At 37.7% G+C, this 14,934-nt stretch overlaps 1 protein-coding gene across 14 annotated transcripts in view; it reads right to left on the minus strand.

The window, feature by feature from the left end:
• The window catches only part of LOC132110880 (calcium-activated potassium channel subunit alpha-1a-like), a 286,517-nt gene that overhangs the window by 33,860 nt on the left and 237,723 nt on the right, over positions 1-14,934 (minus strand). For 8 of the 14 annotated variants that reach the window (XM_059517920.1, XM_059517929.1, XM_059517924.1 and 5 more), the window contains exons 15-19: positions 12,966-13,075; positions 12,587-12,655; positions 6,586-6,672; positions 6,375-6,451; positions 415-588 (exon numbers count right to left, since the gene is read on the minus strand). In XM_059517920.1, coding sequence (XP_059373903.1) covers positions 415-588; positions 6,375-6,451; positions 6,586-6,672; positions 12,587-12,655; positions 12,966-13,075 — 517 coding nt within the window. Of the gene's footprint in view, positions 1-414; positions 589-6,374; positions 6,452-6,585; positions 6,673-9,720; positions 9,733-12,586; positions 12,656-12,965; positions 13,076-14,934 lie in introns of all 14 variants that reach the window. The other 6 variants (XM_059517926.1, XM_059517933.1, XM_059517930.1 and 3 more) reach the window with 2 other exon arrangements.

Raw genomic sequence — 14,934 nt, forward strand, 5'->3', positions numbered from 1 at the left:
AAACATCATTAGTACACAATTAGCCCATAGATGTTTTGATTAAAAGCACATAATACAGTTATTCAACAGATACATGTACACCCGCCACTTAAAAGTGTAAACACCAAAACAGTGACTGCATAAAGGTCACCAGCACCGCACAAGTGCTCCACTAACACGGCATGCGCTAACACAGTCCTATTGCACCTACTGCAGCACTAACACAGAGAAGCCACGTCACTTCAACTAACACCAATTCACCAATCAAAAAAGAATATGTACTAGTGTACCAACCAATAAGCCACATATACAGAAATAATGGAGGAACGAAACACACAGCACATGAAACACGGCACAGACACACACGCACTTAAGTACACACACACTCACAGGTCACGGACATCGAACGGCATGTGGTTTGGCGATCGAACTTACAGGCACGTAAACTGGTTGAGCAATCATGAACAGAGACAGAAGAAAGTGGGAAGGCCCTCTGAAGACTGTCCATGTTACTATGTACACTGCCTGACATGCACGAGCAGTCGTGCTCAGAGCGCCCGCAATCAAAACAACATGCCAGTTTCATTCGCTTGTAGACGGACATCTTGGCTACAGTCATGTGTTGGATGAGAGGAGAGGAAAGCAGCAGGTTAATGGCAAGGATCAAAAGAATTTTTCAACCAGGGAAGGTAACTTTTCAAAAACAGGAACAGAAAGTGCAATGCCTTAGCAGCAAGCACTGACAGACTTGACCCGCAGATGGACTACTGCGCTCCCGCTTGCAATGCGCTTCTGATTCTGTTCACACTGCAGAAGCGAAGTTCGATCCGAATTTGAAGATTCATACCTAATTGGACTTTGAAAACATCTAATAGAGGGCTTGTTTAGGCAGGAAGCAGTCATCTCATTGGGGTCAAGCCGTGCCCTAAGGCTGATCATGTCATAAAAGGTCAAAAGGTCAGATATGACATTATGATCAGGGGTTGGGGCAAAGGACATTCAGGCAGAGAGGAATGGGTGAATGTGTTCAGCAGCAAAACCTCTTTGGATAACATCCTCTGCATCGAAAAGAGAGGATCACGTACCTGTATCCCATCATGCAGTAGCAGGTTATCGGCATCACAACGTGCTACAGGCTCTAACGTAGGCGCTCTATTCTGTCAAACTCTGCTCAATCAGGGATTGGTTAGGATATTTTTCTAGTAACATGCCAATATGCTATTTCTTTGTCCTCTGATTAGAAGATACTTTCACATGCATTGCGCATTTGATTCAAACATACAGTGCATGGAGTATTATGTATGCATTTTTTTATATTTTTCTTTGGTTCTCAAAGGAGCTGTGGTGAGAGACTATAGCAGCATTTAATTGCTGTGAATTGGACTAAAAACAGTCATTGGTATGCATTCTCCTGGTGCCACCTTGCTAACGGACCATAATCAAGTCTGGCACCCTCAAAAGAGCAAACAATCCACAGCGAAAAGCCTGCTTTTGACTTCCATCTGAGGTTATGAGCCCGAATTAAGAGGGCGATTTCAGTTGTATGCTGGAAAGATAATACGGTAAATGACTTGGCCTTTAGAGCCATAACCTCTGGGATTGTTATTCGTATAGAACCATGCAGGATAGCTGAAATTAAGAAGAACAGGCATGCAGTGGGAGGTGACCATAGTCGTATCTCTTGAAACAGCAGCCTGGTCAACAGTTTACAGGGCTGAAACAGATTAAGGCAATGCAAAAACGTGCAGCAGCGGGGCTTCTACTTAATTTCATGCTGAAATCTGTTACTTCAGAGTTTGAGGGTTAACATTCATCGGAGCACATAGTATGTGGTCATGTTAGTCAGTGAGACAGGGAGGGCGGAAGAGACACAAGACAACATGATGATGTGAGTGACTGAACAAGACTACACAGAGAGCCTAATTACTGAAGCCTCTTAAACAGGTCAACCCGATTTAGCAAGAATGCTCTCAGCACCCCTAACGTCTGTCCTCACCCTAAAACTTCCCTTAATTTAAAGCAGGCTACATCTTATGTTAAAATACTAATGGACAGGAACATATTTGCAAGCTTTACGTATGCACATAATAGCCTATTTTGACCTTATGGTTACAAGAAAAATGCTTTAAATTCTTAAAATACTTAAAACAAACACACCTCCATCTGTAAACCAATATAAAGCAAACAACGCCCTGGATCCTTGGGGAGACCTACATAAAGAAACCTAGGTGACAAGTAAAAAGACCCTACATTGCACATTGGCTGATAGCATTCTTGCTAAATAGGTTTATAAGGACCTCAGTGTTCCCATTCGGTTCCCATCTAATTTGTAGAACTACAGTGGCATCTAGTGTCCAACGTTGTGTACAGCAAAGGTCAACACCACCATGCACCTAATGTTGAGAGATGCACAGTGAGGGCAGCAAGTAAAAAAGGAAGATTTCAATACTGCTGATGGTTGTTGTATTGTGTATAGAGTCTGGGCAGGGGCTGGATGGTGGAGACAAAGGGGAGGCTGTAGGCAAGAGGGAGACCAGATTGTTTTGATTGTGTTTTTGAGACGATGCTCGTTAAGCCTAAGAATTTGAAGAACTTCCACAAGACTGAAAATACAGCAGCATGCAAAATTGCCTCTGACAGCGAGGTGATGGATTCAAGTGGACTTAACCTCCCCCCTTGGCACTCGTGAAGTCCATGACTAATAGTAGCAAAATCAATCTGTATGTCTGACTTTTCAGATTGTCGTGACATTCATTTCAGGTTTCATTGAGTTTTCGGAAGGGTCGAAAAACCTTTGAAATGAATCTCCGATTTCAGAATGGTGCTGTAAGTAAATCTTTGGAAGGAATAGTGTTACTGGTCACAGCCTCATTGTTCTCTCCTGTTGAAGACTGGTTTGTAGGGGGGTCAGGGCTGGGTCATTTTCAGGCCAGTAAATTCTGCTGTATTGTTTTGGGCTGAGGACAGTGGAGAGATGAGGTGTTGGAAGGATGCAGCAGCTAGACTGATACATGCAACATATATATAGAGAGGAGATATATATATATATATATATAGAACTATTATAAGAGTGAGACAGTCAGACAGTCAGACTGTACTTTGGCCACAGGAAACCCATTTTTACTCACAATATGTCACTACCAGTGAGAGGTTTAAATAAAGAGGCGATATTCCAAGGCAGCAAGGAAGAAAATACATCAAGAAGTATGTCAATGACCATAAAGAGGGTGAAATAAAAACACAAACTTCCATCACAGCAATGGAAACCTCATCTCCTTTATTGTAAGGCTACTGGCCTCTTAGCTGATATTTGGTTTAGGGATGGTGCATATAATCAAAAACAATTAATTGGGGTGAAAACAAAAGAGAAAAAAGAAATACAAATATTTTAGCCACTGTGTAAAAGTTTGGGGTCTTGAAAAATTAAGCAGCACAACTGTTCTCAACATTGGGGAAGTCGTGGCCTAATGGTTAGAGAGTCAGACTCCCAATCGAAAGGTTGTGAGTTCGAGTCCTGGGCCGGCAGGAATTGTGGGTGGGGGGAGTGCATGTACAAATCTCTCTCCACCTTCAATACCACGACTTAGATGCCCTTGAGCAAGGCATCGAACCCCCAACTGCTCCCCGCAGCATAAATGGCTGCCCACTGCTCCGGGTGTGTGCTCACAGTGTGTGTGTGTGTTCACTGCTCTGTGTGTGTGCATTTCGGATGGGTTAAATGCAGAGCACAAATTCTGAGTATGGGTCACCATACTTGGCTGAATGTCACGTCACTTTCACTTTTTTTTTTTACTTTCATTGATCATAATAAGAAATGTTTCTTGAGCAAACAAATCAGCATATTAAAATGACTTCTGCAGGATCATGTGACACTGAAGACTGAAGTAATGATGCTGAAAAAACATTGTAATCCCTCTTTCATCCAAAAAATCAGCTTTGCCAGTACAGGAATAAATTACATTTTTAAATAAAGTCAAACATAAAACATTCAAGTTATTTCAAATTGTTGTACTATTTCACAATATATTTTTTTACGGCCTTTTTTCTTAAAAAAATGCAGACTTGGTGAGCATGAGTGCCTTCAAAAAAAAGAATTAATAATAATTATATATATATATTAGTTAGTCTACCTGTTGTCAAAGTGCATCATCTGAAACAACATATATAATTTTCTAATGATGTAGATGTAAACAAACATAAAATAATAAATAAACAAGGGGTTGCAGTTAAAGGCAGCTGTTAAAGTGTGCACAGTGAAAGGTCACTGGGAATGAATCTGAATTATTCATCTTGTGACTAACTGGTTTGGACAAATGCTTATATAGGTCATGTAATAACAATGCATCATTTCAACATTAATGTTAATGCACGCTCTACTTAACATAAATATTGCTTCATTCTACTAAGCCAAGATTAGCAAATGAAAACAAACATTTAGATGTTGCCACATGTACATATAATTAAGAGGGTGTTTAAGGAAATAGATTTCTATCAAATGATATAACTGTCTGCAGGATCTGCTCTGACAGTTGACTACACTCTGAGCTATTAATCTCTCTTCTACTTCAGTGACTTCCTGTCAGAAAGTGTTTTCACCGGGCAGAGGCAGCGGGACATGACAGTGACGCATCCGACCGACACTTGCGCTGGGTGTTCTGGGTAAACAGGGTGGATGTGATTGGTAAAATGATCCTGAGCCAGGAGTGTGTTTTCGGTATGTCTGGCGAGGGTGGGCCGAGCTACTCTTGCCTTTTGTTTTTCCACCTGACTGGTGTCATTACCTCTGCCTTTCCCCTGCTGAAGCTACCATGAGCTGACAGCCTCTCTCTTCAACCCTGCTAATCATGTCATTCCCTCTCTACATCTGTATCTCTCTCCACCATTAGCATGCTGATGACGTGCTTTCCTCAAGAGTCTCACTCTTTCACCTTGTCATCTTTATCCCTCCTTTTCTACAGTTCATTGCTTTCTCCTTATTCTTTCATATGGTTTTTCTTCAAGTGAAAAAAACACCTTAGGGGCTCTACTAATTTTTCTTGTCTTTTTCAAGAGATTGCAGCAAGACAGCAATGTATTTTGTGGATAATTGTGGTTTTAGACATGACATTGATTTTTTTCACACTTAAGAAATGTAAGATGTGAAAATGAAAAAGTGTGAAAATCTTCCACTCACAGCTGAACATTCTATCATTCAAAAAGGAATGGCATCACTGTAATACTATCATTCTGAATGGCAATCAGTTATCTCCATTACAGCTATTTGCATGCTGTATTGCAATTAGTCTCATCTTCTTTACACTGCTGTCAAAAAGCTTAGGTTGAGCTTAATATGATTTTTTTAATGTTCTGAAAAAAGTATCTTATGCTCACCAATGCTACGTTTATTCGATCAAAAATAAAGTTACAGCAGTAACACTGAAATATAAGTACAATGTAAAATAATTTTAATTAATTAATTAATTAATTATAATTTAATAGTTTAATTATACTTGAATATATTTTAAAAGGTAATTTATTCCTGTGATCAAAGCTGAATTTTCAGCATCATTACTCCAGTACACATGATCCTTAAAAAATTATTCTAATATGCTCATTGTGCAACTAACGTTTCTTTTTATCATAAGTGTTGAAATTAGTTTTGCTGCTTAATATTTTTGTAGAAATATAGATTTTTTTTTCAAGGATCATTTAATGAATAGTAAGTTAAAAAAACAGATTTTTGGGGGGTAACAATATACAACCTTTACTGTCACTTTTGGTTATTTTCTAAAATAAAAGCATGTAATCCTTTAAAAATCCTACCCTATTTAAAGGGTGGTGTTTTTAATCAGTTATGGCTCCACATGATTATTTAATGAGTAATGTCTCACAGTATTCATCAAAAAATATGTGAAAATTAAAATACTCAGATGACCTACTGTTTCAGCTAAGATTCAGCAGCACACATTGATTTACAGTTTACAATCCTAGAAGGCCATGGGAGTCATCAAGTAGTTGTGGGTGGGGTGGGGGGGGGGGGGTGTAAGATGATTGTCTCTTTCTAAGTGTAAGCACTATAGTTACGAAGAAAGTTCAGTTCAACTTAATTTTAATGCGAAGTTTGATTTGGTTTTTGCAAATAATATGTGAATAAAAAAAAAAGCAAAACTATGAAAATTAATTAAACTGTAAACTTTTGTTTGCTGCCTTGCAAGTGTTTTTTTTTTCCCAGAGCCTGTCTTCATTTCATTTCCAATATGTAACTTTCCAAAAAAAAAAAAAAAAAATTATATATTTCAAGAGAAACAACAATATCTGACATATTACACAACGTAATAAGTGCCCTACAAAGTGAAAAAGAGTTGGCAGACACTTTCTGTTCAGACAGGAGGTGAGGGATGGTCCGGTATACTTACTTCTCTTGCAGCCACACTTTTTAATCCTTTTGGGATCTGTGATGTCATCATGACATGCTTTGCAGTAGAAAAATGCTCTAAAAGAAAGACATAAAGAATTGAACACTCTGCTTCAAGTGTGCCCTTCACATTTCAGTTTTCACTAGTTTTTAAACATGAAAAATAAAATACAAGAGCTCAAGTAATTTAGATCGATTGAAGAGATGATTACCTTTTCACCTCTTTGGCGTCGCTGGCGATAAAGAATCCCAGTGTCCCCTCCTGCATCTTTACGTGATTCCCCGGGTTGATCAGAATACTGTTCAGTCAGAAAAGGGTCATTTTCATTAACATGAAAATCAACCTTGCAGATTCAACACTCTAATCAAGAGGAATGGTACACGTGTTTTTGGACCTTGATGAAAAGACTGATGAGAAAACATGCATATACTGCATCAAATTTTAGAACTGGAATTGTACTTTTGTCAACAAAAAAAAAATAGTGCAGGGAAAGGGACCTATTCAAAAAGAATGCTTAGGCCACTTGGTTTCACACAAATACAGAACAGTACACAACAGAATGACTAGCCCATTTTAATTCTTCTCTTTTTTAAATTTTTATTAATGATGATCTTATACTGAATTGTCTATGTGATGAGATAAAAGAAAGAATTAAAATTGGGGTGGAAACAGTATAGGCGTTCTGGTCGACAGGCCTTCAGAAACTCGTGGTGTGAGGTCTATCACAACACAGAAGTGCAATTTAATTCCTTCTTTAGTGCGGTGGAAAGCAAGGGAATGACCAGCCCACCAAGAGTTCAGGGTGCATCCTGGGTCTCTGAAACTGCGGCAACAGCAGTAAGCCAACACAAGCCATGCAGTTTTACTTGAAGTTGCTTCTGCGCAAACAAGAAAGCGGAAATCTAAACATGGTTACCATTACATTTGTAGCATCAGCTATTAAGCCATGGTTATTACTTTTATTGTTATTGTTGCTGTGTAACCTAATTAGAAAAATAAGAACTGACGCAGAGGTTATGCCATCAATAATCAGTATCTCTTACTCTGACAGACTGTGTTATCTCTGTTATTTTATATTTTTATTTGTCATGTTTAACTTTACTGACTATTATACACAGATATGATGAACTGCATGTCATATGATCTTGCTAACCAATATTAACACTATTTGTTTTACCTGAAAGGACCTTTTGAACCTTAATATTTTAGTTTTTATTTATTTCTTTTAGATGAAATAGAAACATTTTGTAACAATGTAAAAGTCTTTACTGTCACTTTTGATTAATATAATGAATTGCTGAATAAAAGTACACATTTTTGAATGGTAGTGTATGTTAAATCAATACAAAACATCTAAAGATGGCAATTGTAAAATATCTTTTTTAATATCCAAAAAGACAAAGCATTCTGAATCAAATTCAGTAAATGAGAGACTTTTTTGTTTGAAGCAACCTTAGCTCTGGGTTTTGGCTCCTAGTGATTGATCTATCCCAGGCCATTGTGAACCAGTCGCTGTCAAACCTAAGCTAGCGCTGTCAGTGTCTCTGTGACTTCCCTTGGTGGGCGAGGAATGTATGATGTTTATGAATCTAATGTCAGCTTCTGCCAGATATTTGGGAGAGTCTGCTTTGTAACTGTAGAGCAGTGTAGACAGAGCCACTACTGAACCATTGTATCATTCCCCATTAATTAGAAAAAGACGAGACAACACAACATAGCCATCAAAGGTTGCCACATTTGTTAGGAATCATCAATGAATTGAGTGGTGGCTGCAACACTTGACAAATGCCCAGTGTGACTAGAGCACCAAAGCTAGAGAGCCCAGACGAAAGGGCTCATTAAAGACATCCTGTTCCACAGACTCAAAATGGTGGCCAGCATCATTGGCTCTGAAAGAGCCATATACTTAAATACCATTTGAAATATGCAGTCTATCAAAATCCTTTCCTCTGGGCTTGTCAAATAACCACTTCATCAAAAATGAAGGCCAAAAGAGGGGGATTTAATCCATTATAAAGCAGACATTGGCTGGTCAGTTAATGAAAATGTCAAAAGCGCTCTGTCTTGCTTGAAATCATTGTGCTGGGTTATTTATCACTAAGCTTTACATCTGATTAAATAGCCCCCTTAGTGAGAAGCAGCACATTTGACATGCCGTTCATAATATGAATACAAACAGACTCATTCACTGACATATTCACACACATTGCTCCCCAAATTTGAGATTTTCACACAGTTTGACACTTATGCAATGGGCCGATCACAGACCAAATTGCATGGAAACATAGGCTTACGTTCAGATTCAATAAAGCTCATATTATAGGAAACAAAGCAAGCATCACACATCACGTGACAGAGCATACAGGCATGCGGTCACCAAGAGCGTCACAACCAAGGGCACATCTAAAAGAGAGCAGGTGCAGCCACCGCACAGCGGCACGTAGATGCAAACTGTTGCAGTAACTTCTGTGCAGTTGGATTGTTGTATAGAACACCAAACTGACAGGAAGCGACCTCACTTCATAAACATCTACTCAGAGACGCACAGGCATTTGGGGACATGATGATCATCAGTTCAAGACAAACACTGACACACAGATCGACCATTCAGTCACACACTCACACTCGTTAGAATCAACATCACACACACACAAATACAAATCACAGTCGCTCTAACACACAGACACACAAACACAATACAGTGTTAGAGTGGTAATGACAGAAAAGGCAAAGATGGTCACCATGAATAGTGTAGCCTTTACTAACCAATCAGTGTTTAGCATTTAATACTGCGTGAATTAAAACTTGCCATATTGAGACACATCAGTTCTTAAAGGTCAAACACTAGTATTTTCTGATATACAATGCACTTAATACAGCTATTTTACTATTAGGGCATTTTTCTATGCATTACAAAATAAATGGAAAAAACAAAACAAAAAAAAAACAAAAAAACAAGAAGTACTGTTTGCATGGAGAGCACAACGCTGAAAGACACGGGCAGAAATTATTTGCAGCTGATGAACACTGAATAATCAAACGGCAAAAAAAAGGAAAGTAGAATAGAGGAAGACGAGAAAAAAAACCCAGAGATGAATGAACATGGAGTGGATAATGAAACTATGAAACAAGTGACGAGTGGACGATGAAACAAGTGAATTGAACAATAGCAACTACTCTCTCTGCCTGCAAAGAAGTTAGTGCATTAAGCACAAAGAGAATCACAATAAGAGATATAGCGAAAGATTTTGGCCATTTTTTGAGAGGGAGGTGGTACAATATCCTTAAGCTTTTCTCCCACAGTTGATCTAAAGTGTAGAGGGGTGAGATAATGAAGAGGGCATACCGCTTTCTGCTTCTGCAAACAACAAGAAAACATTATATATAAACATAGACTGGGAAAAAAGGAGGCGAGGTGTCAGTCATCTGTATCTGGACATTAAGGTCAGGAAATAAAAAATAAAATAAAAAAAACCTGTCAATCTCCAAAGTAGAGGGCAAAACAGTCATTTTGACCATAAAAAAATGCTTCTCATTGGTTAGCTCGTCTGTCCTACAAAGGAAAAATTATGGTCTAAATCCCAAAGTGCGCTTCCAAGTAGGGATATGCCGGTATCAAATTTTCCTGTTGCGATTAATTGCTCATGCTTTTAGCACGGCATACGGTATTATCACGGTATTGAAATTTTGTTTTAAAAAGGGGTCATAATATAGTATAACAGGTTAAAAAAAATTTTTTATAACAAAAATAACTGAACATTTAAATACAATAAAGCAATACAGAAAAATATATAAAGTTAAAAGTCTTACACAAATTAATGTGCAAAATCACTTTACATTGAGATCTCATTAGTTAACCTTAGTTAATGCATTAACATTCACAATGAGCAATAGCTACATTTGCTACATACGTTATTAATGTCTGTTAAACAAAATACAAGTCTTAGTTCATGTTAGCTCATTAAAAAACAGTTGCAACTTTTGATTTTAACAATGTGTTATTAAATATTGGAATACCTAAGATTAATGAATGTTCAGAAGAACTAATGAATTAACTAATGTTAACTAATGAAGCCCTAATGTAAAGTGTGAACGAACAATAAAGAATCAAAACTCATGTTGTAGTCCAGGTAAAAAAAAAAAAAAAAAAAAAAAAATTTTGCAAATAAATAGCCTATTAAGTCTAAATATATTTGGCTGTGACACCATTGCAAATCCACAAATTTGAATGGCTATTTAAATATGTTTTAGAAAGTAGATCAGCTGCTTTGTTTATGGGATTTCCAGAGTAAAGGCTGCTCTTTTTCTGCAGTTTAGCGCCATCTGCTGTCAGAGAGTGAATGTGCTTTCATTCAGCAAGTCTTTCACGTTTTCCTGGTGCTTCTCATGCGTACTTGTTTACATCAGAGCGCACACCCATCTTTCAAGCAGCATACAGCGATGTTGTGCATTTGACCAGCTGATGGGAATAGTATTCTTAAAATGCATTCCAAATTCCGAATAATTTGTAATAAATAATTATTAACGGTATTTATAAGTGCCCACGATAACGATATCGTGCATATTAATTACCATGATATATCACATTACCGAATACCGGCACATGTCTACTTCCAAGTTTAGACCAGCCCAGGATCCCAAATTATTACACTAAAGTATAATGTTGTGCCCTCTAAAAGTTCTGCCATTATGTGAGGTATGGCAAAGCTATTAACCAAAGTTTAACAGCCATCCATTATAAAGTAATCAAAACTGTATTACACCTAGTGAAAGTAAAAAATTACTTTTGTTTTACAGTCGTTGTGTGTGTTGTCACAATGAATACTGGACATCACTGGCACTTTAGTGTAATATTGAGTAAAAACAAGGTTCTGTGTTACAATTTTAGCAGGTGATTCATAAAGAGTGAAAAAAGGAAAACAATTAGTTCATAACTGTTCTGAATACAGATCTCTCTGAGAGACAATATGGCAAAACCGGGTAGTGGTAGGCAGTGTGGGCAAAATTTTATATCACAGCACGACTCATTTTTAACATAGTAACAGCACATATGTTAAAAGTTATTTTGAGATAATCCAGAGAATTATATATTTCACAAAAGAAATACAATTCATCTCATTTGATCATTTTGTCTTTAAACTTTGAATTTATTGGAAAACCTAAAAAGAATTATATATTCATACTTAGTCAATGCAACTAAACAGAAAAAAAAATATGTGCATTATGTCTCACCTGAGTAAAAAACTAAAGATTCAAAACTATACAATTTATATTGTAAAAAGGATAGTTAAGATTAAATTGACTGGATGAGCCACATTAACATACTCGTTAAATACTAAAATATGTCAAATGTAATGTTGCCACTGTAAACTCTGCAACAAATATATCTGAAAACTTGTTTGGCATACATCCCCAACTCTATTGCATGGAATGCTCTGTGACAAGTAGCCGTCCTAACCAATATATCCATCTACTGTAAAATAAATGTTAATGCAGAATGTTTTATAAACATTTCTAGTGTCCCATAATGTATACCGCCAATGCCTATTAAAAAAGGGAACAAATATAACCAGGTCTTCTGGCTGATATTTTGATGTGTGTGTGTTTTCAGGCCAACTTGTGTTCTAAACCACACTCATTAGTACACACTGTACACAAAATGTATTAGTAAGAGTTACAGTGTACAGAAACATTGGAACACAGGTTGTGGATGTGGGAAGGGGTGGTGGGATTTGGCAAAGTTGAAGTTACTGAGACAGAGTACTTAATGTTATTAGTTCAAATGGGTCACTTAACAGAATGCCACAAGAGTGCTATTGATAGAAGGCTCTTTACTTGGAAAGTAAACCCTCATCAATACAGCACAGTGAGTCTTGAGCAGATGTCATGGCTCTTTGGCTCCACGGTGACTCTTACAGACAGTGATCGGCAATTGTGATGCTGTGAGAGTCCACCTGAGGCAAACTTCCTCCAGTGACAGAACGTAACATGCTGCTGTCTCCATGAGATCGATTTCAATTTGAAACCAGATAAGATTACTTGCAGAGAGATTTAATGATAAAAAAACCTGCCAGCCTTTTCTTATAATATAATGTCTAGCAAGTAAAAAAGGATAACTATACTGAAGGGGGTCTATAGGACCAATGAGGGACACAACTGCTTTGCCCCTTTGGTCAGTGAATGGTGCAGCTGAAGATCAAATGGGAACAAACCTGCTTTCCCTCTGCTCTGACTTGTATTCAATAGCGATCAACAACAACTTGAGCTTCACATAGCACAGCCTGAAACAAAGAATAGACATTTAGTGTGCAGAAGTCATCATTTTGCTATTTTAACTCATAAGACCCATTAAATGATCCTTTAAAAATTAATTAATGTTTATCTAGTGCAATCAGAAGACCCTATTTACCATGAAATCTCATTCAAAATCGTGCTTTAAACATTAAACATCAAATTGGTTTCAACTGGCTGTGATTGTGTCAAGAAGCAGTTTCACATTAAGTGTGGACATTATATTTACTACAGTGTGTTTGCATACAGAGTAACGGCATGCAGTAAAGCTCCTGTGCTTTAGAGCAGAAGCGTACTTACTCACAAACTGTAGGAAATGAAAGCCCCACAAAGGCACTGGACAGGTACTCAGTGTACATTTCATTGGCCACTCCCTCCAGATAATACTTCTGCCATGTGTCCTCCTCAATCTGCACAGAAAAAAAAACAGTTGGATTCAGATACACACAGTCAGGGAGGACAACCTATTTCATTTGATGGGAATGAATAGATAGCAATCGGAAAGACTTAAAAGGATAGTTCATTCAAAAATGAAAATTATGTTATCATTTGCTCAACTTCATGTTGAAACACATACATTTGCTAATCTTTGCTGATCAACAAATTGAGATATTTCAATGAAACCTGAGTGATTTGTCTCTCTATTAAAAAAAATCCATTACACCAAACCATAAATATATTATAAAAGAAGACCATATGAATCAAGCACTTTAATCCAAGTCTTCTGACAAGACACAATAGCTTTATATTATATAAGGAACTGTGTCTCTTCAGAAGACTTTGAGATTGAATAGATTAAATGTAGGCTTTTCAAAAACTCATACCATAGAGCTCATCAAATACGGTAAGTAGAAAATTTGACACACATAAAAAACAAATGTTTGTTTACCATATTTGATGTAGTCTATGTACATGTGTTTATGTGAATAAAAGTAATAAAATAAATCTGTTTTTCATATTAAGTATGTTTCTTCAGAAGACTTGGATTAAATTGCTTGATTCATACGGATTAATTTAACAATTTTTAAAGTGTGAAAGTTTTGGTGTAATTGATTTTTCACTGAAATCAATACTACTAAAGAAAAACATGAGAGTAAATAACTGACGACAGTTTTTTGTTGAACTATCCTTTTACAAACATGTAAAACTTTCCAAAAATCTTCCAGTGAACAAAAAGCTCTAGAAAACTTAGGTTGAGAAAATGAGATGTGAGGCAATGTATCTACTAAATGTATGGTATATAATTCTGTCCCTCAAAGCCTTGTTTCATGTGCATCAGATTACATATGGCATCTCCCTGAATAAACTGAATAGTCCCAAAGATGCATTTTGCATAGTCTCATGCCATGAGAATCATTCATGCAAAACACAGCTTAAACATGCCTTACGCTTTGAAGTTGCTCTCTCATTTTTTCACACCTGTAACATTTCAACCTCTGTCAGACTTGGAGAATAAAGGCCAGGCATATTCCGGTGTCTGAGCTCACAGCTGGTCTCTTCATCCTCCTCTCATTACATGCGTCTCAGGATGTGGGGTGGGTGGGGCTGTGATAAGCAGAGGGGCCATTAGGCAAACACTCTGCCATTAGTCAGCCATCTCACCCAGCCCACGTCTGTCTGACAGACAGTTCAGAGAGAGGCTTTCAAAGCCAGGCCCGACTCCCTTTCCCACTGCCAGGCTAACAGCACTTGCATTCTGTGCAGGCATCTTTTAGGGCGGCACTAATGGGTAGAGTTTTGTCATTAAGTCCTAAAGAGATGGCAGCCATTTACTGCAGGCTCCCTAAATTACCCCGCACGTTCGTGCCCTGCTTGTCAGAACTGATTTAAGTACTGCGGGCGTGTTCTCTCACACCCACTGAACAATTATTTCCTCCAGTCCCTCTAGAGAGCCCGATCCAAAACCCCTCTGCTTACTGCTTTTTTGTTAAACCTGAAGAGATAAAATATTCATGCTGAACATTCTTGTGGTTTTATTTGTAGTGAATGGTCACACATCACAGATTTATAGTAGGGACAACAGACATAATGCAAATGTGTTTGTGGCTGTGTCTCTGGGGTGTGGGTCTCATTAACACCTTTAGGTAACACCCTTCTGCTCTGCTTCCTGAAGCCCACTCAAATCAGTCATGTTGCTGTCTACTCTAACCTCGCTTCTGCCGCAGACAGACTGCCCTTAAACTCTCACACATTGTCTGTGTTGTCTTATTTGGGTATCACTGTGCTTTATGTGAAATTGCTAATGAAATCTGACTGAAGAGATTTCAGA

This window comes from Carassius carassius, chromosome 30 (assembly GCF_963082965.1).
Source record: "Carassius carassius chromosome 30, fCarCar2.1, whole genome shotgun sequence".
In the NCBI taxonomy this organism is placed as follows: Eukaryota; Metazoa; Chordata; class Actinopteri; order Cypriniformes; family Cyprinidae; genus Carassius; species Carassius carassius.